The sequence below is a fragment of the Oculina patagonica genome, chromosome 6 (genome assembly GCF_052425735.1).
Source record: "Oculina patagonica isolate OP01 chromosome 6, crgOcupat, whole genome shotgun sequence".
NCBI classification, from domain to species: Eukaryota; Metazoa; Cnidaria; class Anthozoa; order Scleractinia; family Oculinidae; genus Oculina; species Oculina patagonica.
The window spans coordinates 36,000,679-36,028,515 of NC_135763.1; the positions used below are offsets into that span (position 1 = coordinate 36,000,679).

Here is a 27,837-nt window from a genome sequence, read left to right on the forward strand (position 1 = left end):
ATGGTTCTTTCAGTGTTGCGTGAATATTGCTAACCCATCGGTAACATTTTGTCAGTTTGCGCGAACAATTCACTGGTGCGCCGTACGGATTTTTATTCACGAGTCTCAAAACTTTGGAAAACTCACTTGTTCGCTACGCTCACTCGTTCGTTCAAAGCACTTTCTATGCTGTAATTTGTTTATTATATATATATATATAACGAGAATTCAAACCATTGAACACTTTACGCCGATTTTTCTAGTTTATAACCTTTGACAGCTGCAGTTATAACGGCGCGAGAAAACAAAGCTGCAAATGCACCAAGCTTTTTTTTTATTTACAAGCGAATTCGCTATTTCTATCATATACATGTAAAAAAGAAAAATTACTGGCGACAAACTCTCCTAGACAAGAACTTTATTTAAATAAACACACTGCGTTACATTTACGTTAAAAACTTCGTATCGCATCGAGGAAACTTCGCCACAAGCGAATAAACTACTGGCGAATCAACTGGTGAATTGTGAACAAATTGTTACAACACAAGGAGTCGGTTAATTAAACAATAATTACGACGTAGATACAGTTTAAAAATGCAATTTACTTAACCAAGACGATCCCAAAAGCGCCGAATATTCTTAGAAAGTCCGCGGATGTGTTGTAAGTTCCGATGAAAGTCTTGTCTTCGCTTTCACTTATCGACACTTCGCCTTCGCCTGTCTTCACTTCGTTTTTGAAGAATGATTTTTATCACTGCTGTATTCTTAAGGTTTTGCTTACTGTGTTTCTGTTGGTTTGCATTTCCATTAAGTTCTTAAAAGGCAAACTTTTGTAAAGAAAGGAAACGTGTAGCCATGTTTTCAAAACATAAACTGCCTTTGAGAGCAAACTTGCCGCTCGCTTTCTCAACCTCGTTGGAAACCATTTGAATTCTCGCGCTGTGATTGGTTGAGTCGTACTACTCTAGATGCTGATTGATTATATTTTTCACATGTGAAGAAAGCTATACGCGAAGCTGATTGGACGTATCGTCTTTTTCACATGTGAAATATAGCAAATATAGAATTTTACTTGCAAGGTTTATTGTTTAAAATTCTCGCTATATATATAATCTATATATACCTAATGGCGATTGCGCTGTACTCCGAACCGAGCGCGACTCAGGCTCGAGCAGTGGCTGGCGTTATTCTGTTGTGCAGTTCTTGAGCAAAACAGATTACTCTCACAGTGGCTCTCTCCATCCAGGAGGAAACACTCCTAGTCAGACGCCGTCGTGCTACCGGTACCGAAAATACGCGCCGGCCCGATATGGGTCACTAGGCCCAAACCCTAACGTCTTTACAGGAATGCCTTCTTGAATGGCAAAGCGCGCGAGGTCTAAAAAAAGAATGCAAATGAATACAACCCCCCCCCCCCCCCCCCCCCCCTCACATCAGCGTATTCTGAGAGAAATGGAAAAAATCTAGGCGAAGTTTTCGTTTTATGAAAGTGTTTAAGGAACATCGCCTGTTTTGGAAAGTGTTTTAGGAAAACCATTTCGGTTTGTTTGTCTGAGTCTGTCTGAGTTGTGACGTCACTCGCGCGCTTTGCTATTGTGTGATCTAGCTGTTCCCAAGCTCGAAAGAAGTCAGTAATTGCACGTCAACCTTGATCAACTTCTCATGAGTACTTGTTCTCACAAAGGGTTTTTTTTTTCAACAAATTAATCATAGCATATTAATTTGCATACACGTCAAGTAGAGAAACTCTCTCTGCGCGTCTCCATGAAGTATTAGAGGACGGCTGGGAAATTACGAAAACCTTCAAGAGCAAGCTTGTGCGTTACAATGAACAAGTTTCCTGATGCTTTATGAAGTGCAGAGTGTCTTAGAAGAAGAGCTAAAACATCATGATGAAACATTTATCTATTTATAAAGGGCATCTTTTTACTTCAAAAAGAAAAAATTAAACAGAGATAAAAATACCTTTATACACATGCTGACAGTGTTTTCACTCGCCGTATTTGATTTATCGGCATGTGGCGGCATGAGATATGACCTCAACAATACCATTCATTAGTTATAGAAATGCTTATTTCTTAACTACGATACATTATTTAAACTATACTCATTCAGGATTAATTTGTATTTTGTAAATCAAACTTCAATTAACTGATTTGTTCAAAATCATCGCGATATAAACTTGATCTCTTAGCCAAACCTTATTGTTTGACGTAAGACACCATTCGTATCTTTACCCAGACGAATGGGGAACTGATCATGATTAGAAAAACATTAAATAAATAAGTTTGAAGCTTTCAGCATATCATGTTATTCACGTTTAATTATCCATTGCCATTATTTATGTATATGTGCTTTTCACCTACTAAATTTCATATGGAGTGTTACTAACCAACAAACAGATAAATATTTCTCGTTGATTGGAAACGTTAACTCAGACTTTCTTTTTCCAGGCGGGAGTTCTAGACAAATATACATTAAATATAAGCTTCACGACCGTACAGTTTTTAACAAGCTGACGAACTTTGAAGAACTTACTTCAAAGTGGAAAGTTAGCAAGTGTTTTTTTACCTATGGAAGGATTCAATAATGTTAGAGACAACATTTTATTTCAGCATTTTACAACTCTGGATTTTCTCGCTGTTAAGAATTTCGGCAGAAAAAGGTAGGAAAAAATTATTTTGCTCGCTTTTGTCCTTAGTTTCACGACTGAGACATTTGTTTATCTCAACGAATTTTTTTCTGCAGTTCATCCATCAGCCCTTTTTACTCTATTGACATTCAAAACTCTTAAATATTTGGTCCAGGAATTAAGAAGACTTTTAATCTGTCTTCATAGATTTTGTTAGAATCAAATTGAGGTTCTTTCATCAAAACTAATCCTAGTTGAATCAAATGACAAAAAATAAAAATTATACTTGTAATGTCCTGTCTTTGCTATAACTACCATCTCAACAAAATTTAAAAATTCTGTTTCCTCTTTTTCATTTGTAACGTGGCACAAATGTACTTGGAATCCCAGCAAAATAGTTTTCTATAAAAAAAAAGTTAAGTCGACTCACAACCGCAAGAATTTGAATTCGCTAAACACAAAAAAAATGCGATATAATAATAATAATAATAACTTTATTATCGTGTCAAACTGTAGTAGCTGAGGGGAAAAGTCCCCTCTACTAATTGTGGACACCTAACCTGCCTAACTAAGAACGTAATTAATATAAATAAATATTTGGTCGAGGACAAAATCACAAAAACGTTCTCCTGCCAATGTCCGTATACTGTATCCGGCCCGAAACGTCTCGCCATGCAAGTTTTAGTCAGATTTTTAATTGAGATTGAACGACATAAGAGAACAATTTTGTCCTCTGAATTTGTTAAGGTTGATTATACTGTCTACTCAAGTTAGAATTGTGCGTTTAAGCTGTAATAAAGGGCAGTATTTAGGAAGAGCGCTTCTTCAGTTTTCCACTCGCCCGGGCAATACTCGTATATGCGAGTCTCATGCGTGCAGGGGAGACTTCCATATTATTCATTCATGAATGGAAGCGTTAGCCGTCTCGTACTAAACCACTGAGTTCAAATTCTGTAGCTTTCCTTGTGTTTCTGTCATTGCTCCTGAATGTACAACTAATCTGATTTCAAGTATATACCGGCCCTTTTGTTTTAGCTTTTTTTTTCTGACGAATTCCAACCCGCTGGGAAGTCAGAAATACCTACTTAAACTATACATCTCCTTTAAAGTTAATAAGAATGGGAACTTGCTATTTCGTTTTTCACTTTCCTTTCTTTGAAAAGAGAATTTTACATTTGCGTGTGTCGGTCTTGAATGATTCTTTGTCTTTTTTCTTTGTAATAACGAAAAGATTGCGCAGATGACCGCATGTTAAAGCTGAAACCTGCCCAGGAGGGAAGCGCTCTACAAGATCACGTGATTACAAGTGTGGTGGTAAAAAGAGTCAGCTCGTGCCTGGCGCATTGCTATGTGGAAGAGAATTGCGTGTCGTATAATCTTGGTCCTAAACTTGTGGACGATACTCACAAGTGTGAACTAAGTAATTCAGATCACCTGCTGCACCCAGAAGATCTTGTGGGGCGTGATGGATTTATTTACCAACCAATCGAGGTGAGAATTAAACTGCACACCGCTGAGATTCAACCTGAACAAGGGCCCCTTCATATGATCCCGGTTGACCGGGCTGGCCCAGTTCCCGAGATCTCAGCCGGCTCACTCCTATTTTCTTTGTAAAATTTTTGATGTGTTCATATGAGAAGGCGGGCCAGCCCGGTTACCGATATCTCGGTTTCTGCAACCGAGATATCGGCTACCGGGAAGAAAATTTCCCATATGAACAATCCAGCCCGGTCGCTGGGACGCAACTTTTTTTGAGAAAATAGCTTCCCTTTCGAACTGGGCGGTCAAAAGTGCATAATTTTGCCTTGTATCTATAGCTGCTGCTCTAATGCTAAGTGAAGAGCAGTCTTCGCATCAAAATCTGATAGTCGCAAAGCATTTTTTTTTTCAACAAACCTGACCATTTTTTTCTTTCTTAGCTTTACGTTTTCTCAGTTTTTCCAAACTGAGAATTTCCTTACAGGCAGCCATGTTTGTAATGCCCTTTTTGGCAACCGTGTACCACAAAAGTGTTTAAGTTTTCTCGTTTTGCTTTGTTGTAGAATGCTTGTCACAGCAACCCGTGTCCCGCGAGCACATTTTGCCAAATCGGATTTACAGAAAAGGGATATCGATGTATTGAAGGTACGTAAAAGGTCTCTATCGGACTTATTTGTAGTTCATCAACAATGATTTCTGACTTCGTGTTGGTTGCGAATCTTGGAGGTTTTACGGAGACTTTACGGGTCCACACGAACACTTGACGAATGCAAACGAGGACACATTATGGCGGACACATTGTCGCTCATGATGTTTTCTCAGTGGGCGAGCAAACGAGGAAACATTTGTTGCGGACACAAAATGTTTTTGAAAGAAATCAGAAACATTTCTTGTGTCTCGGACACAAATTTTGTGCCCGCAAGAAATGTTGCGGTCGCGGGCAAAGAGGGAAACATTTGTGTCCGCAACAATGTCAGTGTTCGCAACATTGTGTCCTCGCGAGTGTCACCACCTTTAGAGCAAGAAAATAAATAGTATATTTTCAATACGAAATCGAAGTAGTTTAGATCGGAATTCTACACGATAAATCAGTCATGACCAACATTATAGTAACTGAATTAAGTTGGTTTTAGGTCTACCTCCGTTTGTTACCATAACACCTGAGACGGAAGTCACCGAAACCGGAAGTGAAGTGACATTCACGTGCAAGGTCACTGGACAATTTAACCCTGAAGTGAAATGGAGCAGGCTCAATGCAAGTCTCCCTGACACAAGGAGCATTGTAAGTGAAGAGGCTCTGACTATCCTGAACGTCACCACAGATGACAGTGGTTCATATGTGTGTACAGCTACAAATATTATGGGTACCAACTCATCATCAGTAAAGCTACAAGTTTACACTGCTCTAAAGTTCATCACCAGGCCCCCATCCACAGTGCTTGGGTACACCGGTCAAACATTGAACCTGCCATGTTCTGCATCAAGTGATCTACAGCCAACAGTCTCCTGGATGTTCGATGGAACCACCACATTACCTCAAGGCGCGTCTATTGATGCATCTAACGACTTGATCGTATTGTCTGCTGACTTCACTCATGGCGGTACCTACACTTGCAGTGCAACAAACTCCCTTAGCTCACTTCACGCAAATGTCATCGTTTCTGTAAAGTACCCAGAAACCTGCAGCACGGTGAAAGCAAACATTAGCGATGTCAGTGGTAATTACGTCATTGATCCTGACGGCGAACAAGGCGAGGCTCCATTTACTGTTTACTGCGACATGATTGGCCAAGAGGGAGTTGGAGTGACGGTTGTCAGTCATGACAGCGAGGACAGAACCTACGTCAGAGGATTTGAAGCTCCCGGAAGTTACCGACGCGACATTCGTTACACTGGCGCCAGTCTCTCTCAGCTAAAAGGACTGACGGAAGTCTCCAAGAACTGTCAACAGTCCATCAAATACGAGTGCAAGTCATCTACCCTATATGGAAGGAGTACCGGCTGGTGGGTGTCACGTGATGGTGAAAACATGACGTATTGGGGCGGGGCCACACAAGGATGCGCATGCGGAATGACTAACTCTTGCGCTGATCCTGACTTCTCCTGTAATTGTGATAAAAATGATTACACTTGGCGAGAGGACAGCGGTCTTCTGACTGTCAAGTCCGACCTTCCTGTCTCTCAGTTGAGGTTTGGTGACACTGGCGGTCAACTTAACCCGAGTAAAGTTGAACAAGGATATCACACGCTGGGAAAACTAGAGTGTTATGGAATGAACTGAACAACAGCGTGAAGGTGGATAAAATCAAATTGGAACTGTGTATGGATATAACAGTGCAAAATGTAACAACAACCCTCGCAGTTGAATTTGCAATTTAGAAGCGACATTAAGAGATTGTAAGCAGCTCATACAATCTAGCAGTATGGCGAGCTCCAAAATTTTTATTTTCAAACTTTTTTCCAGTTGCTTAAAGGAGCTTCGTCACGGGATTTCTAAGATTTTTGGTCTAAACCGTTCTGAATCCATTTTTATCCTTGCCATCCGCAGTCAAAGACGCTTGTTAACAGTTTCTAAATAAGTGCTCTAGTATAGCGATTGTTAATAAAAATGGACCATTATTTTAAGGTTTCCTACTGACACAAATATATATTTTGGCTGTTCAAAAATCTATTAAAATCCGCGACAAAGCCCTTTTAAATTGCGAATGCAACTGCGAGAATTATTTCTTCAATTTAATGACTTATTGAAAGCTGATGTCAAAAACAAGTATTAATTCGTATAATCTTTTAGTTTCTTAAAGGGGTTCTTTTACTTTAAATGTTAAAATGGCTGGCGAGAACTGAGGGCATTACAGAAGGGGTGGGGTAGATGGAATAACTTAACTTTCAATCTTTTGCTGATTTCCATTATTTTCCATAAAAATCAATCTCGGTTTGTTACTTTCGCGATGTGAGCTTGTTAGCCTTTTGTTCCCCGAGTGGAGCCGGAAAACGATTCTTGCTCGAAATTCTTCCAAGTCTGGAAGTAGCACTTGACACTTCTTGAATAACTATTCCAAATCTCAAGCTCCAAGGATTAACTCCCACATTTCTTATAATGTTAGTTCTGACAATATTAAAGTTGTCTTTATGGAGACGCAAGTTTTCAACTTGCGTCTCCATTTGGCCACGACTTGCGTGCACTTGCGTTGACTTGCGATGGCTTGCGTTCATTTTGGTCGAGATCAAATTTGCACGCAAGAGATCAAATTTGTAGTTCACTGTTTGGCCACCAAACGCAACTCAACGCAAGTCTTGCTGTTTACTTCAAGTACTGAATTGCTGCGCGCGCATTAGCATTGAAATGGCTTTTTTGACAACTTGCGTGCACTTGCGAGGCCGTTTGGCCAGCCAACGCAAGTCTGTACGCTGTATTCACTTGCGTTACCGTTTGGCCAGGGCTTAAGGTCATTGTCCTGCATTGCATTGCGCATCCTTACTACGCAGAATTTTACGCGTCATTACATTCTCGTTCCCAGAGCCCGCGTCCTGGTCCAGGGGGACGCGGGCTCTGGGAACGAGAATGGCGTCATTAGCGCGCGCACAAAAAAAAAAATGGCGGCTTTTTTCTATGTGGCTTATTCCGCGAGAAAAATAAATCGTCTCTTTCTCGTAAACGAGTATGGTGACCTATCACTTTTTTCTCAGATTTTGGGTGGAGCAATCAAGTTCTTTCTGTAAAACGAAAACAGATCAATTCTTAGGTTTGAAAAATAAATTATCACTGGAAATGTGTACTTTGCCAGTACTCGCAAGGGAATTATTAAGGAGTTATATGGTATACACAAGGTCTTCCAGCTCCTAAACGAATATGGTGACCCCACTTTTTTATTTCAAAATTTAAGTCCCCTTAAGGTAATCAACAAGTAGGCAAAGTTTGGTTGAAAATCTATGTTGATGTTTTCAACTTGCGTCCACTTGCGTCTCCGTTTGGCCAGGACTTGAGTGCTCTTGCATTGACTTGCGATTACTTGCGTTCGCTTTTCGGGATCAAATTTGCACGCAAGCCAGAGCAAGTTTTTCACCGTTTAGCCACCCAACGCAAGTCTGTACGCAAGTTCAACTTGCGTCTACTTTTACGTTCAGTACCGCGATCATTCTTGGGGATGCCAAAAAGTAACGTCGTCACAACTGTAGCAAAATTAACAAAACTTTATTTCCAATCGGCTCAAGCCATATTACGAATCTTTATCAAATATAAACCCCAGCTACTTTGTAACTAGACACTATTTTAAATATATTCCAAGCTTTATACTTATTCCTATATATACAAGCACGATTGCATTGCTTTGATAATTAGCTTGTAGCTTCAATTTTAAAAGTATGCATAATAACAAATGTGCAATAAATACACTGGCAAATATCGAACATGACTTATAACCGTCATTTAACTGAAACTAACTGATTTCGTATGCTTCTTGAATTTGAGTTTGATGGTAGACCACAGGCAAACCACACTAGTATAGTACTTTTGTGTTTGTTATTCGGTAGAATGTCGAGAATCAAATTGTGAGTTATATTTACAAAATGTAAAACTTGTTCGATGTAGCATTACAAACTGTAATTTTAATTTCTATGCTTTTTAATCATAGCTTACCACTACGATTCATTTTTGCGTTGAAACTCAAATTGAATTAACACGAATGATTTTCTTTCCTTTAAAATTTTGAAATCGTCGCTAACTTTTATTATGAGTACGAAAACTGTAAATGCCACGCAAGGAACTAAAACAGTCAAACTAGTCAGAGCAGTTTTTCAATGGCTTCCAAGGTATTGTCTTCTAAGCCAATAGGGGCAAAACTACAATTTTCTTATACCACATTTCCCGGACTTCACGCTTTAGCTTTAAATTCTGAATTGCTTATCTGTGATTGGTTCAAAAAACTCGTGAGGCTTCCTCTAACCAATCAGAACGGGTCAGGTAGCAGCTCTCGCAAGGTCTCGCACAACCTCGTCCCCAGGGACTTCTCGGCGACGAGTTTTCAAAATGGCGGCTCGTCACGAGAAGACGCCATTTTGAAAACTCGTCGCCGAGAAGGCCCTGGAGAGGAGGTTGGGTCTCGCATGAATAGCTCACTACAACAAAAAATTTTCTCTTGCTCACTACTCTTCGAGAGAACAATAAAACAAACAACAGGAACAATGCCCCTAGCTCTCAAAAGAATAGCAACGTCTACACTAGAGGACTAGCAAAATTACAAGCTTGCAAGGGCGAGTACACTACTGATCAGTACGAAGACGTGTAGGCGACTTCCCCGCCCTTTGTTTTTCCGCAGTTACAAGTTTTCCCCCGCGTTTTGTCACCGTTTAGTACCGATTACATGATTTTCCCGCGCTTTTCCGCGGTTACGCGCTTGTCATTTGTGCCTCAAGCTCGAGTTCTGATTAGTTTAAAACGCTACTCTACGACCTACATTGAAAAAACTGCTCTATTCAGAAAGTAACTATCTCTAAACTATCGTTGCTACTTCGTCGACTTTCAGCACTGGCCCAGGGGAGGCTACGGTCCACACCCTATTAATTGTTTTCCACTTTCTCCAAAAGGCGCTACGACGGGTAAACCATACGTAAAAGTAGTGAACTCTTAGGATGATCATCACACCGCAAAGAGCATAAATGGCGGCGAAGACAGCAGTTGTTTCAGGCTCCTTGGATTTGACAAGCAGTTGAAAAATGCCAAACCCAAACAAGGTGCAAAGACTAAATACCGTGACGAACAAATACCACAAGTCCACTCGGCTGCACGGACCCAGGCCCCCCTTGGGTATACGCCACTGTAAGACGAGAAAAACAGAACAAATATTAGCCCTCCGACACGGCGAACGCATGTGCACTATTTTCTATATATGGGTTAAGAGAGGCACTATCAGAGTAAAGTGTCTTGTCCAAGAACACAACGCATTGCCCCGGCCAGGGATTGAACCCGAACCGCTCGATCCGAAGTCCGGCGCACTAGCCATTATGCCACCCCGCCTCCCAGGCTACGAGCCTCGTTGGCTATCTACCATCTCATATCCCAACGTGCGCTCATGGAATAATTGTTAAATATACCGTACGGGTCAAATAACAAGGATGTGTCTGGGAATTTGATAATATATAGCACCCCTGCTAATTCTCGACCAAAACTGGGAGACCATAACGAGTCAACAAAACCCATGTCTTGTCTCTATGATAATATAAAGGCTCTGCTGCTCATTTGTTTATTGAGTTACGATAAAAATATATATATTTCGTAATCTGGATTTAGTTCAGGACTTCTCGACGACCACAAAAATAAAATCGAACCTTCACGGTACCAACAGTCAGTACAAAGAAAAAAAAACAGTCTTTATCAAGATTGAAACTAATTTATGCGTGTTCTCTTATCTCCGGTCATCACGCTTCCAAGCACATGACTTGAGCACTATTTGATTGTATCTTACCTTTTCTTAGCAACGCCGCCGACTCAAGGGCGCGTGTCAAGGGCTCAGGCTCTAACTATTTGCAATTTAAACAGAACAACTTCCAAGTAGCACTTTGTGTTTTACCGATATAAAAATAAGACGATATTTATTTTTTCTAGTCATTATTAGTCATAGCAACAATATACTTTGTTTGCAGTGTTTTCAAGAGACAGGAGCGCGCTGATGACCTTGAACTTTCGCAGCTCATTCATTTAAATTCATTTAAGGAAAATTCTAGTGGCCCAGATCACGTGATCAGTACACGCTGTGGAAGTGTTTACAATATACCACGTGACCAATTTTGACCAATGACACAACAGACTAGTTATTCGTGGATTCTAACGCTGTCCTCTAAATAAATATTATGAAAATATTGAAATATTGTTTGCGGAGACTTGAAAATGACAACATAGAAACGAGCAATTGAGCGCCAATTCTATGAAAGGGATTTGGGAATTTTTTGAGATAGTTTCTCAGCTCCGAATAAAGGAGATTACAAAAAGAGGTTTTAAAGAGCCTTGTTGCTATAATGTTGCTATGATGTCTATAATTGCTAACGATGGGCGGTGGGTTAAACAAATAACATTGAAATAATATTGTGCTAAGAAACAAAAAACTCGATAATAGGTTGACATATGATAACTTCACGCAAGCTGCCGAATATAACGATGCACACAAACTCCAAGCAAAAAATAAAAATCTTTGTGTGTAGTCAAACAGGTGGATGCGAGCGTCTTTGGCACAAAATGAAACTAAAATATTTGTTTTTAGAAAGAAAAAGGAGATTAAGATGATTAGCTTGGTGCCAATTAAGTGCTTGGCTTCAGCACTGCCCAGACCGAAGTCCCAAATAATTGTAAAATTTTGACAAGTGGTGATAAATGTCGATTATAGCTGTCTACCATTTTTATTCCTTGTTTTAATGACCATCATTTTTCAATTTGAAGTGGCACGGTAGAACACCACTTCACTGTTAAAATGCTTTTAAACACTTTTAACAAAATGCTAACAGCCTTTATGGCGTCTTTTCTACTTGTTAATTTTTTTATTGGCATAATTTCAACTTTTTTCCTGCATAATGAAACTAAATATATCTCCTTTTTTAAACTTTTCATTTGTTTATAATTTTAGATAGAAACATTACACGGACCGATTTAATAGCATAATATGATTGTCGAGCAATTTCGCGCCATATTCTGAGTTTTATCATTAAACCATTATCAGTAAACAATTTTAATATTATTTTCCTTGTCTAATGAAAATGGTTGCTTGCCAACTTTTCGAATGTTCAAGACCCAATAGAAAAACTGGTTATTGCGGGTGAAATCAGTATCAATTGAAACCTACCGCCGCGAATTTTCCACCGAGTTCTCTAAGTTGGGCCTAATTTATTCATCCCATTTTAAATGTGGTTGAATATAATTTAAACCGCAAAAATCTCGCTAGTTTGACTTCCTTGCAATAGGCCGTACAAGCCATGTGTTCTACTTAGCCATTAGTGTGGGCATTGCCTGATTTCGCTGCAAGCGATTTCAGTGAGTTTTAAGGTGACGTTTAACTAAAGACCGTGGGAGTTTTTGTGGTTACAAATGTAAAATGAAATCAATAATAGCAACCGGAAATCCAGTATTCTTTTCTAGCCCGCACTAAATAGCCTTAAATTTGAAGCCAGCTTACCCGTTTATTGAAATCGAACTAAAATCACTCAAGCGTAAGCATATAAACAAAAAGTGACAATAAATAAATAATGTTCAAACCATGTTATTTTTGCTTGCAAACGCGCGAAAACAAAGTCCAAGCATGGGAGCCATGTGCCTTTATTCAATGTTAAAATAACTATCTCGATTTGGTAAAATTTAAATAGCCATTCACTTACCTGTTGCAGCGGCTTCGTGCGTTTCTTGATAGCGACAAACCGCGAACACAGCTCACACGAGGACGTTTGGGAAACTTGGAACCATTTCACCAGGCAACTTTCATGAACCCACTTGGCAGAACCAGCGCATTTACAGGGACTGATCAAAACTTCTTCTCCTCTACTTTGACAAATGCGGCACTCGTCTTCGCCGATCGCAATACACCCGGCTTTTTTCACTTCGCCGGCCGGCCGCGAAAGGAACGCCAAATCCTCGGTACACGTGCATTTCCGCTTATCAAGAAGCTTGACAGTAGGATCATTGCTTCCAACGGTATCACAATCTCCGCTATTTCTTGAGGACACTTCAATTTGTATGTCACACAGTTCTGCTGTATTACGATCTTCGGCTATGGCCTGTTCTGTTGATACATCTATCTCGGTCCTGTCACGCTGCGACGTAACAGCAGCGTCGGTCGTAAAACTATCCGAGAATTTATCATTGTCCATTTTCGCGCTGGCTCCATCCATGTCTTAATAACACATTTCCTAACAAAAATCACCGTTATCTGCGAATAGATAAAAAAGCGGAATTTATGGACATCCTACAAGACATGACCTGAACATAAGAGAGCTGACAACGCGCTCGCGTGATTGGCGAAATTTAAGTGAATTTTCTAGACTTTATGACGGTACGCACGACAGCAACTTTTAACTATATTTTACCTTGCTTTCTTTGACCTTCACTTGAATATTCCTTTTACCGTAAATCCTGTATGTAAAATACTTCACGTTCACAATACTTGCCAAAATAATAATTTCAACTGGTTTGACATGAGTGAGAAAATTTCTCCGCGCGCCAAAGTTGATTGTTGTGTGAAAAAAAATCCAGTGATTTTTGTCGCCTTTCAATAGGCTTTATGTGGCAATTTAGCGCGATTGGTTTAAAAACCTTTTGTTTGCACGTTTGAGTGGAAATTCACACGGAGATCTGGCGTCTGATTGGACGGTGATTCGGTAACCGAGCCAACCGGAAGTGATCGGAACACTTTTCAGTGGGTTTGTGTGACGAAAGGGAAGTCGCATGGAGATTACGGTTGTTGTTTTTATGACGCCAGGGAAAAAAGCCCCGCAAATTTTATTCAAATGCTGGGACACTGCCTCCACACGAAAAATAATCCATGCCGTGATTTATCACAACCTGCACACAGCGCGTGCTAATCTGAATATTTATATCCCTTCAGGGCAAAATAAATGTTTATAGCCACTCAGCTTAACTCATTTCCGGTGAAAACAAAAGAGACAGCCGGACAGCCGGGCTGAAATAAATATTGAATATTTTGCTTCGCGGTCACTAGTTGTTTATTTCTTCTTTTGGGATTGGACCTGTAGTTGTTTTGCCGGTGGTTATCAAAACCACTCTCTCTCCTTAAACGGTTGATAACGTGCTAATGGGCGTCTGATAAGCCGACTAAATTACCCGTGTCTATTCATGACACTTGAAGGGTTTCAAAAGCCGAACCCTTAAAGTCGCTCTCACGTGCTCTCAAACGACGCAATAAAAGCAGAAAAAATGTCGAGATTCAAGGAGGCCGGAAAAGCGTATTTCAAACAAGATTTAGTTTTAAAGTCATCTTGAACCGCAGCCTACATTATTGACTCTTTGGTAACATTTATATGTTCAAACAATTCAAAAGGCCGATTCGTTGCGAGATCACGTCCGAGTTGCCCTTTTTTGCCCGAAGCTGGACAAATCCTCTTCGAAAATACCGAGTCCGCTTTTTTGTGTGTTTAATTTGGCACGCACAGTCTTTGAAAAAAAAAATCGTGCATTTCCGGTGAGCAATGGATACTTTAGATGTTGCATGCGCAAGCGAACGGCCAGTTGGAAAACAAGGACTGGACTCTGGATTGGACTCTGGACTGGACTGGACTGGACTGGACTGGACTGACCTTTTTTTTTCGGTTTTATGTTTTATGGGGGTTCCATTTTTAGTGGGGGTGGAGGGGCGGGAAGTTATTCAGTGTTTTTTCTTGTAGGTAGGAGGTGGGGGGGGGGGTTAGTGTTGTAATCCCGGGAGGGGGGGGGTGGTGGTCAAATATTGGTCGTGAATGTGTGTTTTTTTTCCCAGTCTTGCTGGGGGGGGGGGTTAGTGTTGTCATCCCGGGGGGGTGGTCAAGAAATTTGCGTGTCTAGTAGTCAAATATTGGTCGTGAATGTGTGTTTTTTCCCTGTCTTGCTGGCGGGGTTTAGTGTTGTCATCCGGGGGGGGGGGGAGGGTGGGTCAAGAAATTTGCGTGTCTAGTATAGTAGTCAAATATTGGTCGTGAATGTGTGTTTTTCCTCTGTCTTGCTGGGGGGTTTATTGTTGTCATCCCGGGTGGGGGGGGGGGAGGGGGTGGTCAAGAAATTTGCGTGTCTAGTAGTCAAATATTGGTCGTGAATGTGTAGGCTTTTATAGATTGTGCTAGCATAATTTTTGGCATAATTGGAGCTAAAAAGCATAATTTGTGAAACGAGCACTGCCACGGCATAATTAGCAATTTTTAGCACTTTTTGGAGCATAAATTCATAAAATTTAGTAAATATGGTGTACTTTTTACAGAAATAAATGAAATTTAGGTAGTTTGTTCTTGCAAAGCGTGTTTTAGCTATACAATTGTGATTGTTAAGTCGTTGGAGGCATTTTACAAACGGTTCAGAGATGCGAGCAGCTATTTTGGACAGCTGACGGCCGTGACAAACTGCCATAAAACACAAATAAATTTGCAACAACAGTTTATTTGAAAAATATCATAATTTGGTGTTGTTATTGCGCACCTCTATGTACAGAATCTACGTCATTTTGTGAGCATAATTTCGGAAATCAGAAGCATAATTTGGGAATTCTGGCATAATTTTTGCATAATTTGGCAAAATTTTGAGCACTGCTAGTAGCATAATATGCCACTTTTAGGAGCACAATCTAGAAATGCCTATGAATGTGTGTTTTTTTCCCTGTCTTGCTTGAGGTTATTAAAACAAAGATAGCTGATGGTGTGTCCTACAGTCTAAATAAATAAATCTAAATTCTGGTAATTTCTTATATATTTTACGGGAGGTAATACAAAGCGCCATCTGCACTGTTACGCACACATGGATATCAAATGAGGAGACATGCACGCAAACCTTTATGTCACGGTGGCATTTATACTAAATATTGCCACGTATAAAGACTAAATTGCATAACTGTACCATCAACTTTTTTTTTCAATTACCAAAACTCGCAAAACTGCAATAAATTAAACGGAAAGCTAGTACATTGACTGTTGACTGGGCCAAGAGTATTCTCTAATCTTGGTCAGGCGGTACAGTCTAGTCTCCTATTGTCTCCTTTTTGAGATTATGATCTACTGATAAGGAAGCTTATCATGTCCAAAGATAGTTATCACATTCCTGGAAAAGCATCTGACACCTACAATTAAAGACTGCCACTTTATTCACAGTATACGCTACTACTTAAGCATCACGCTCGTTAGCCCTCAGTTGTTTTATTTCTGGTTATCCTTTAAAAATTAAGAATGAGTTATAAGTCAGGTATGTCTTACGCTGAAGCCCTGTCACTGGTACTAAAAATGAAAAACATTAAACCGAAAAAAAAAGTTCAGTCCAGTCCAGTCCAGTCCAGTCCAGTCCAGAGTCCAATCCAGAGTCCAGTCCATGTTTTCCAACTGGCCCAAGCGAACACCGAAATAAGGGACTATTTGCCTTTTTATCAGTTATTAAATCAATTTGCAATTATAGCATTAATTAAAACCAATATCGATCCATCACTGACGTAACAGGCCAGACATACTCTAGAGGGGTCTATAAATACATATCAGAATGACTCCGAGTACATTTCTTTTTTCTTATCATATTTTACTCTTGTTCCCGCATGTTACACCCAGGGAAATCTGCAAACCCGCCGTCTACCCACAGAAACCGATTAAAAATAATTTTACAAAGGGAAAGCGACGCTGTTATCAGATCGCCTAATTCTAAACGTCCGTTGTTCTGAAAGGGTTATGTTACCGAAACAACAATAGACAAATATAACAATGCTGTTATCTAGGGTTTGATCTCATTGCAGCCCTTAACAGGCTAAAGTGGCTGAAATGATCTACTAAACAATAACTGCACACACGAAACTTGAGTTAAGGAGAATTAACCTCGAGGCAAAAGCCCAACAAACTGGCTGTTTGAATTTGCAACTTTTATAAACTCACACTATTGTTGCAAGAAAGTTAAAAATCAGATAGACCCAAACTTGACTAACACTAGAATTAACCACCTAGTTGATGTATGGCCATTAGTCAGTAATGATGCTGTAAAACAGGTTTGATATAAGCAGCAATATTAATAATCAGTTTTCAGCAGGGACAATACATCTTTCATTGAAGCTCCGCCCTGCTAGTCTACTCCCCCCGGATTCCTTTCCCTCCCTCCAAGCTCCCCCATTCCAGAGAACTGACTGAAAGAGAAGACAAATCTTCTCGAAACATGGAGCATATTTCATTGACCGAGCACTAGAAAGTCGGAGTTTTCTAAAAGAACTGCGAGCATCTTAAGTGTCGGGCAGATTTCGCGGGCGACGCAAAGTTTAAAAGACTAGTCGACTACCAGCAGTCAGATGTATTCGTTTTGCAATTATGGTAATAGGTTTAATAAAGGCAATATAAATAATGGATGCATTTTCTATGACACAAATGGCAACTGTTTCATCTTTTATATAATACTTCACTTAATATATTCTCTGACTAAGCTTCCAACTGAAGTGTTTCTTGGGACGAGAAGTAGCTCTCGCCGCAAGGTCTACGACAGCTTAATACGAGAGCTGGCTTTTATCATTTTTCTTTTTCTTTTTTGGTTTGTTTCCCAGCAAAAAAATATGCAGGCGTTGTGCATTAAGTCGAGTTAAAGCAAACCATCGTCAACGTTTTGTTTATTACTGAAAAGTGTCAAAGAACGAATATTTGATTTAGCCCCTGCACCAAAATCACTGTGCGACGGAATTTAAGAGCAACCAGAATGTCGAAGAATGTGAACGTGGTCATGTTACGCTTCTGACTTTCTATAAACTGCTATCTTTTGTTCTAAATTAGCCATAGATGCTTGACCTGTGCAGAAAAACACACAAAGTCCATTGATAGTTTGGACCTTGGACTAGAACTACCATTGATGCATGAACATATTTTGTAAAATTAAGAAACAAACTGAACTGCTATCAGCCTCTGTAAAGCAAAGCTGATGAGCGCTTCGACTGAAGCCGGCCAGACATGTGTATTAGCAGGAAGGCTTAGCATAGGTGACCTCTTTGATCGAGAACGTGTTAACAGGATAGGAATGGCAACCTCGTAAAATAATCCGTTTTACCTTATAATCTTTATGACATCATCCTTATCTAAATCTTATTAAGTTGTTTCCTAGGTACAAGACCCGCCAGCCGGTAGGCGCGGCTGTAAAATAGAAACCGATTTATGACAAGCGCGCGTGCGTCCAGCTTGTTTTTCTAGGTAGATAATTTTTATATAAACGTCCGGTGTTCTGAAAGTGTTTTGTATACCACTGAACAATAATGTACAAATATAGCAGTCGCATACCGTATTTTGTTTTGTTTCCATCTAATATCAGTAATTTTTAAGTAGCATAAAGCCATTACTAAGTGGCTAAAAATATCAGAAATTTTTTGCAATAAACCTCACAAACTTCCTACACGAAGCTTCTGAACTTCAAAATGTGAGGCCATGAATAAAATGTCCAAAAAATTGCCGCGATTTCCTTTCTAAATTTAAACTATTTTTAATATCATAACGTCTGCATTGCGCATCGAGATTGAAAAATGTAGCAAATCTGGGGCCGTATAATATAACAAACACTCATTTATGATACGGTCGTTTTTAACGGCAATATAAGAAATGATATTTTTTTTTAAATACCACAGCATTGAGGAATTCAAGCTTTACACGTTGGCTTTGCGACTAAAGCCCTTTGCGACTTTGCAACCCTCCCTGAATATCCTATCGCCAGCAACACTCCTGGAAAAAGCGAGAGCGAGTACAACAAATTGATGGCCCCGTGAAAGAAACGCCAGGCGCTTGATTCACAAGCTTGCTTGCAGTGAGTGGGTTTTGAAACTGAACTAAACACGTGTTTTAGCGGCAGTCCACGTGGAACAGCCAGTTGCATATTGGGTTGTCTGTGGCACCCAGACGACCACGAAAACATTTATCGACAGGTCACAATATGACTTGGAAACAAATGAAGTAAAACATGGATATGAATTTCTAAACGACTATTGGTTTGCTGAACTATAACTGCGGATAACAGTAGTTTCGAAAGAATTTAGCCTCTTAAGGGTTGGGCGACTGCTGGTTAGGAAAGAGGAAAAAAAGACCTCAAATATACTAATGCGAAAATCAGTTGACAATCGCTTTAAAAATAACCGAAGGCTTTATATTAACAGCAAATATGTACAATATTGAATATACACAATGGGAGGCAACCCAGACGAAGCAATCAAAGCATTTTCAACAGATAGAGGCTTATTGAATTAATGCAAAGTATTTTATAGTATTTAATCCTTGTTTTTGGCTCTTCGCCACAAGGTTCGTGTCTAAAAATGTTGTTTATATTAGAAAGTGTTTTCACTCACACTGAGATATCCGCCCGTAAATACCGGAAATATAACAAGCACGAACTACAGTTAAGGTATTTCCTTATCAACTTATGACAAGTCACGTCTGCTTTCAGCGCTACAAGTATGTTCTTCAAAGGCTTTGGTCTTCTTCATTGTTAACGTCAAGTTGATTGGGCAAACCATGAACTTCTGTCATGAAAAAGGTAGCCTAAAACCGAAATAGTTACATTTGCAATGGAAGGCAATTTCTTCCCCAATGACTGTTGGTGTATACTGCGCCCGAATCGAACTGGTGTCACACACCCCGGGTTTGCATTTGCAATAAAATTATTTATGACTCTTGATTAATGTAAATCAACTCTTCGTAAACGGTGAATAATTTAGTTACTAAATGCTCAGGCATTGTATAAAAGCGAGCGAGGCAGCTCATCCTCGATCGGGATGTACTAAAAGGAAGCTCGCAGTTCTACGAGAAAATCCGCTTACCAATCTCGTGCCTACCCGGGGGGGGGGGGATCCTATATGAAACGGACGGGGATGCTCGTCGGAAATTGTGAAAAGAACCCCGAAAAGAGACTAATCTGGGTGTGGGTCAAGCTTTTCTTGACCCCTAAAAGATATACCAAAAAACTAACTGAACAGAATTTATACGTGTATGACCGCTCCTTGTATATTTCTTCGTTTGTAACACTTAACGAGACCATTATGGTTAAAAATATTGGCGTTTTGTCCGAAACACCCTAAGCGAGACCAAAAATCCGAAGTTTACAACCCTAAGCGAGACGACGAGCATCCCCGTCACTTTCATATGCGAGTCCTTCCCCCCCCCCCCCCCCCCCCCGGGGCTCCTCGTTCAGTAGTAAGAGTTAACGTTCGACACTGGTATCTAATGCAGATGTTCAAAATTCATTGGAGACTTTCCTGTTTGGGGAGGGGAAGAATGAGTAAGTTTTATAGGTATTTTCTCTATCAAGTGGGTAGTTAAATCAATTCTCGACCGATGAAATGTTTTGACAAGACAAAGCAATTTTTTCATTATATTTAGTGTCAATTCTCCGCCGATGAAAATTTCTGACTTACCACATGGGCAATGAGCTTTCAACTGCTGCAAAAAAGAAAAGAAAATTCGCGAATGAGAGACGTTTTCTCGAAATACACTGACAGTCTTTAATTGCCCGCTACTTCATGAACCGCCGACTGCTAATTTTCTAAAGGTGCATTTGCATCTCGCCAGCTGGAATGAATCTAGGGTTACATGTATTTTGGAACAAATATAATAAAAAATATTGGCGTACTGACTTGCGGTTCAAGGAAAAAAACTGTCGCTTTTGTTGGGCTCCTTTACAGCTTCATTTATAACAAAAAAGAAAAACAAGGATATGTATCTTTTCGCATCCTTTGTCGAATTTTTAAGTGAGCAGGACAAGGAATGATAAAATGTCATTCTTTTTCAGTCCACGTGGAAGCATTTTGCGGTCAAATCTTCCTGCCCTAAAAACAAGCTGTGCATTCTTTACAATTAGAGAAACACTAAATTAACCCAGCATTTATGTCCTACCCTCGTAAATGTTTCAGTTGGTCGTTGTCAAACATTTACGAAACACGAGATTAGCCTTCATTTCTTTAGATATCTGCCCTTCACTTTCGTAATTTTAACACAGACCTTGTCAAACGTCATCTTTTCATTTTCGTTATATCCAGCGCTGTTTTGACGTCGTGTCGCTTGTCGATTTTTACCCCAAAAAAAACAGGGCGATATGATTTTCATTTTAAAAGTATCTGCCCTAACACTGACGCTATTTCTGCAAAAGACGTTGTCAGACTATAAGGCTGATTAGATCTGATTAGTCATGGGCTGTTTGGTGCCGGAAAAACCCAACTCACATAATTCCATTCGCTTAGCTTTTCGTACATAAACATCTCTCCATTTTCAGCCAACTGCTCATTTCACTTTATAGTTTTTGGCATACATAAACGTTTGCACGCCATTTTTGGTCCCATAAACTAAAATAAAATACAGGGTTTTCACACTTTCTTAAGGAAACGCGCTCATGGGGACAGCAAGCTTATAGCGCAACGCACCAGATCTAGAGATGATAGAGAACGTACTCCTATAAGGCAATTAAAAAAATACCGTTTTGAAGAAATGGCTTCAGTATTAGCCGATAAAGACCATTACATGGTTGGGTTGAAGGGGAAATTTTTACAGTAACCCCGGCTGTTATTAACGTGGCGACCTTTCATACAACATGAATATTTCTGGACAGAAAATTATTCAACACAACTAATCGCGACCTGTATTTTCAGAGAGTTATATCACCAAATCAGTATTGCCAAATCAATCGCTTTATACCATTAAACAAACCCAAAATACTTTCTTACAGCGAGGCACTCACCTTGAGCCTTTTCTTTGTAGAATGCGCAGATCCCAAGCCCACTTTCTTTCATAAAAGCCTTATAAAAATCTTCGCGAAGGGGCCTTGGTGTCATAGCTACCTGTTACCTAACGTGGTATGGGGCAGGCAGGAAGTAATTTGCCGCAGGCATAATTTTGAGTATATGCAATATAATTTGTCTTCAAATCAGCGAGCATAAATATAAAGCTTTAGTCAACAGTCCATGTGTGCTTCCTGAGAAATAACATACGCTCAAATTATGAGTGTTCTTATTCACGATGGGTGCGTGATTACGGCGAAACAGTCGCCATCTTGGAATTGAGCGACACCGAGAAGGTCCTGGTGGCGAGGTTCAAGGAACCCAATTAAAAGTCACTTGTCTTGAGCCAACTAGTGGGGGAGGGAGGGGGAAGATAACAAGGATGATTGTCGTTCGTTGCAGCGAGAAGAGGTGGAGGAGGAGTAGGAGGAGAGGAGACTGTAAAATAATAATAAAAAATAAAAGGGAACCACAAAATGACCAGAATGTGATGTTGAAGCGCGAGAATTCATTCCAGCAGGAGCATCAATCCTTTTGACATGTCGTTGCTATCGTATTCTTTTCGAGCTCATTACCCAAAAGTTAACCTTTAACAGTGGGTCATTTATTCACCAAACCATAAGTTTTAACGTTAACCCTAAAAAGAAGACGACCCCCTTCCCCACCCGCCGAATTATTTGGGAGTCCACCGATCTGTGTAGGTTTACATTTGTAGCAATTAGCTGTGTTAAAATTACCACGATACCTTACAGAGCATGTATCGAGCCGAAAACAAAACGATGGCAGGAACACCAGGCTACGCAATGCTGAGAGTCCTAACAAAAACGAAACAGCTGTAATAGGCTGTTGCATGCGTACAGGTCCTGGTCACACCGTCGAACGTGGAGATGTGTACACATGGGTTGTGTGTCCCATTGCATTCAGATGGTTTACTAACGCATACAATGTCATGATATGACACAGTCGATCTAGTCCGCGATCCATAACACTTGGTTTTTAAAAATCAGAGGGAGATCTTTCTTTTCAAAAATCTAACTATGAGCTCCTGGGCTAATATTAGGGGCCGGGTAAATATCGGAAGCCGGGAATTTTAATTTTGCGTGTGAGATTGACTTTTCGGAACACAACGGCTTAGAACATAAAGGGTAGACTCAGTTCTCAGTCAGTTTGGTTATTCCGGGGCTGATCTTTGGAATGGACTGCCATCTGAATTACGTAAGCCATTAACCTTGCAAGCTTTCCTCAACGGGCACCCACACGGCAAACACTTAAAACAACCGTGTTTAAATAAAATTTTGTCTGTCTGTCTGTCTGTCTGTCCGTCCGTCCGTCCGTCCGTCCGTCCGTCCGTCTGTCTGTCTGTCTGTCTGTCTGTCCGTTTGTCCGTCCGTCCGTCCGTCTTCTGTCTGTGTGTCTGTCTTCTTTCTGTCTCGTCTCTTTCTTTTTTCTTTTTCTTTCTTTTTTTTTTTTTTTTTTTTTTTTTTTTTTTTTACACACCTGTCTGTCTGGATTTAGTTCACGCAGGGTATTTTTCAAAGAAGTGATCACGTGATGCCCTTGGATTTCTCTCAATCCAAGTCAGATCAAAGCTCAAACAAACCAATACTGATCAAGAAAACAGTAAACTGCATTTTAAACACCTTTATTACTTTCCTACTTTTTACAATTATTGCTCCTTGCATGAACTAACATAACATCAGTTCTAAAGTGCAAAATTATTGAACTACTAAGTGAACTAAGTTCAAGAACAGCCGTTTTTCATGCTCGAGTTAAAACAGTAAATGCATGAATCTTTATTGTTTTCCGTAATATCACCCCCATGGCCACCAGTTACCGCCGCCTCCACCGCCTCCTCCTCCACCGCCGCCGCCTCCCACCACCACCTCCTCCTCCTCCACCTCCACCGCCTCCTCCACCGCCTCCTCCGCCGCCTCCTCCGCCGCCTCCTCCGCCGCCTCCTCCGCCGCCTCCTCCTCCGCCGCCTCCTCCTCCACCGCCGCCGCCGCCACGGCCGCCTCCATTGCCTCCATAGCCTCCGTATCCTCCGTAGCCTCCATAGCCTCCGTTGCCTCCGTAGCCTCCGTAGCCTCCGTAACCTCCATAGCCCCCCTCCTCCACCGCCACCCTCCACCGCCGCCTCCTCCGCCTCCGCCTCCACCGCCGCCTCCCCAATAAGAGGGATCATTCAAAAGTTCTCCTGAAAAATTTATATATTAAAATGATTAAACCTGACGTTTTCTAACGACATTGTTGGTTCCAACCTCGTTCCCAGGGTCTCTCTCTCCCCGCCCCCAACAGCGGGGAGAGAGAGACCCTGGGATCGGGGTTGGTCGAAAGCAGTGAGCACGAGCACTAAGGTACCATTGTTATTTTCACTAAAACGGAAAAAACAAGGCGTCATTCTTAAAATACGAATGTGGTGGAAAATTAGACGCTCTGTTAAGCCCTCATCAGAGGGGCATTTGACCGTAAAAACTGCCAACACAGTGAAGAATTTGACCAGCCTTTGTTCAAAAGAAGTCCAATGCCCTGGGGTTTGCACCCCCGGGGGGAAAAGCATGGGTGCTCTTCTTTTTGACAGATATATACATAGACAGGAGCCATAATCGGGGATTATGGCTCCTGACATTGTGCAATGAACAGATCAGAACTCAAAACATAAAAGGTAATAGCCCAGGAAACGCTCTATGTCAAACTATGTTTTGCGTAGTCTACGTTTTAGTTAGTAAAATGCATTTTAGTTATTGTCAAGCCTTCTTAAGGGGAGGGGAGAAGGTATGGTGAGTTGGGGGAGAAGGCCTTTCTTCGTTCTACTTTTCCTATCTTCCCCGTCCCGTTTAGAAAAGTGCGATATTCAGACCACGTTTTTGTGGGCTTATAATTATGGTCCTTATGTTGCACAATTTTTGGAACAGTTTAAAGTAAACACAGTGTCGCTTTTGACAGCCCAATGATATCAGCTACTAGTAATAAACGGATAGGCTTACCATTCATCTGGTCATCCATCTTCACAAAATCACGATATCGGGGCCGATGCCCCGCTGAATCTTTCTGAGTAATCCTCAGAGGATCTCGATATATTGGAATCTCAAGCCTCTGTTAAAGATATATTGAATGCGACTTAAGAAAAGATTTAAAGAAAATAACTAAGACAATTAAAATTATTGCGCTTGTTTTACCAAAGAAATGGCGCGTTCCCCGATCAGAAACACAAGAGGGTTGAACTTTAACCCTATTCAGACCGGGCTTTTTTTGGACCTTCTCTGGCCGGGGGGGGAGGCTCAGAAGCCCCCCCCCCCCCTAATATAACTTTCAGAATATTTAAGCAATCACAATGAAACTTATAGGATATATAGTATGTCCGAACATCTTTCTTTGGTCAGTTACGTCACGTGGGATGATGACGTCACGTGGGATGATGATGTGCAACCACATCTCGTACATAGATTCATACATACATAACTTCAGTTACCCTCGGGCTTGTGAGGCTTGTTATATATAATTTTAGGTCTTTAGCAATTTAACATCCTAATATGTCGAGAAATAAAAAGTGTACAAAGAAAGAAAAAGAAATTAAGACGGAATCTATCAGGAAATAGAGTAATTTAAATTTAAGTTGGACAAAAATCGAGTACTAGAGTTATTTACATGCTAAGGATGTAAGTAATTATCCGTGAACCAACAACAATTTCTTATCAGAGCCAGAGAAAGTGAATTTCAGAAGTAAAAAACCATGTAAACTAAAGGTAAAATCTCACGTGAAGCTATTTTGTAATTACTAAAACTGTTTTTTAAGATTATTGTTGTTAGAAATGATTTCTTTCGATAAGATATTTTATTGAAACAGAAGAATATAGAAATTTGCAATAAGATAATTTTTGTCCAATAAATACTCGAAGTCCTGGCGGATTCTGTTCTAAACATGATAAAAACAAAGAAAAAAAAAACAAGAACATTTCTATTGGTTTTAGCCTCCAGTAAGCGACCATTACACATGATTTGACCCACCATACATAAATTTTGCTCTTACTTTACAACATTTTATTCCTCATATCCGATTCTCACAAGTGAGTATTGTTTCTATTGTGTCAGTTCTTAGAAGTTGCACTTGCTGAGCCGATTTTCTTTGCATGCTTTTTGAGCTTCTAAACGAAGCGTTTACGGACGCATTTGTGCATAGATTTGGCCTCAGAAACGACGGCGAGCTATGACTCAAATGAATGAATGAATGAAATACTTTAGATTATAGTGTCAAGATATTTAGCTTTAAAAAACTAATTGGGTACACTATTTACATTAAAATCTACTAAGCTACATTAAGTTAAAAATTTTAGGGCCCCGCTGGCTTGACCACTCGTAAGCATAGGCTTGATATTTTGGGCGGTCACTTACGGGAGTTTCAATTGTATATGTAACACGTTTACCTCATCTTGCTTTCCGATTCCACCATTCTTGAGAGGAAATGACATCACCAGGTCCAGCGTAATAAATAAAAACACAAGGCACTTCATATTTCGTTAAAGTACATAACAGATCGTCAGCCAAGCTTTAATTCAGTGAAGACAGAAAGACAGTACAAGATGCAGTTGGTGTTTTCGTTTCGTAAAGTGTTTTGGGTGTCATAGCTACCTGTTACCTAACGTGGTATGAGGCAGGCAGGAAGTTACATGGCGTAGGCATAATTTTGAGTATAGTAAGTATAATTTGTTTTCAAATCAGCGAGCATAAATATAAACTTTTAGTCCAGAGTCCGTGTTGTGCTTGCTGAAATAGAACATATGCCCAAATTATGTTATGAGTGTTTTCATTTAAGATGGGTAGGCGGTTACGGCGCAAAAGTCGCCATTTTGGAAGAAGGTCCTGGAGGCAAGGTTGTGTTGAAATCGGTTGGCCAAGTATTGTCTCCAAAACCTAAGGGAAACAAACTTCAAGTCGCTTGTCTGCAGTCCACCCCCACCCCCCCCCCCCTCCCCTCCAAACCCACCCAAAAAGTCCTTTTTAGTTGGAGGGACTCCTAAGAAATGGACGGGGTTAATCAGTCATCGGAAATTTTAAAAGGAACTACTAAAACGTACCAGAATCACATTTTGTGGGCGCGCTCGTATTCATTTTTAGTCCTAAGAGCCCATTCATTCATTTTGAAAGGTTGGAAAACTTTATGAGTGGGGTTTTTAATATTTTACCAAACCACGAGTTTCACGTTAGCCCGTAAAAGTACGAAGACCCCAGACCCCCCCCCCCCCCTACCCGTCACTTATGTCACTTAGTGTTTATTTTAAAAGAATATCGAGGAGGAAGTTTGCGAAATTTTAAGAATATTTTAAGAATAAACCCGAGGCCAAGATTTTAAAAAGAATACAATTTCATGTTTTGAAAATTTGTAAATACAATACAATTTGATGTTTTTAACTATCCGCATACTGACTTATATTTTTCCTTTCTCTAAACGGCAAAACTAGCCAATAAAACGATAAAAACCTGCACTGGCCAAATGTTCGATGCTAATGACAGTTTGGTGAACGGTTCATGTACAGTCAACTCTTTCTAAGACGGACACCTTCGGGACCGGCTCCAACTGTCCGTCTTAGAGAGGTGTCCGTCTTGTAGAGAGTCGAGGTAACATGACACCAGTCATTCTGAGATAATAAAGCTGGTCCTCGTTTAAATTCGCTAACTTTAACAAAACCTACAAACTGGGACAACAATAATATCAGAAAATTGACTCGTTTGTTCACTACAATCGCTAGTTCACTGCTTCTAAAAAATGAACATTACAACTTGTTGCAAATTGTATCACGTCTATATGTATATGTAACAAATAATAAATGGCACGCGATGCATGCGGAAGCGATGGCGTTTCACAAGGGGTCTTACATAATTTTAGGCAACCGACATGGTCGGCCTACTAGTAGTATGCCTTATGTCAAAGTTAGTTTCCATGCTTATACCTCACTAAACGCGAGGAGGATAAGTGTGAGAAAGATTGTGCGACGAGCCAAAATGAATGAAATATTATTTACACAAAAATAATTATTTATTTCACTTGACCTGTTATCGTTTGGTACTAACGAGATTTAAACTTCCACAAACTTCGAATTCTAGAAATAGTTTTACTTTGATTTAAAAGTCCACAAAGTACTTAAAAATACAGACAATTCACACAGTTATCCAGTACACGCATATTACATTCACACAACGATTTCCTCGTCAAAACGTCTAGTGTTTCTAGGAAGAACGGTATATCACAAATTCAAAGAAGTGATAAAACAATTTCGATCCGTATTATACCCACTCTCGATGCATACGAGTCTAACA

At 40.2% G+C, this 27,837-nt stretch overlaps 3 protein-coding genes across 3 annotated transcripts in view; 1 reads left to right on the forward strand and 2 right to left on the reverse strand.

The window, feature by feature from the left end:
- The window catches only part of LOC144657274 (large ribosomal subunit protein bL9-like), a 79,310-nt gene that overhangs the window by 19,244 nt on the left and 32,229 nt on the right, over nt 1-27,837 (reverse strand). The gene's annotated exons all lie outside the window — the stretch shown is intronic.
- On the forward strand, nt 2,519-6,696 carry LOC144657088 (uncharacterized). The gene is made up of 4 exons (XM_078517381.1): nt 2,519-2,644; nt 3,843-4,102; nt 4,654-4,735; nt 5,224-6,696. The coding sequence occupies exons 1-4, from the start codon at nt 2,569-2,571 to the stop codon at nt 6,369-6,371; spliced, it is 1,566 nt and encodes a 521-aa protein (XP_078373507.1). The 5' UTR covers nt 2,519-2,568; the 3' UTR covers nt 6,372-6,696.
- On the reverse strand, nt 8,268-13,396 carry LOC144657267 (E3 ubiquitin-protein ligase MARCHF4-like). Its single transcript, XM_078517584.1, has 3 exons — nt 13,154-13,396; nt 12,449-12,996; nt 8,268-9,903 (listed from the first exon to the last, which is right to left on the reverse strand). The coding sequence occupies exons 2-3, from the start codon at nt 12,956-12,958 to the stop codon at nt 9,580-9,582; spliced, it is 834 nt and encodes a 277-aa protein (XP_078373710.1). The 5' UTR covers nt 12,959-12,996; nt 13,154-13,396; the 3' UTR covers nt 8,268-9,579.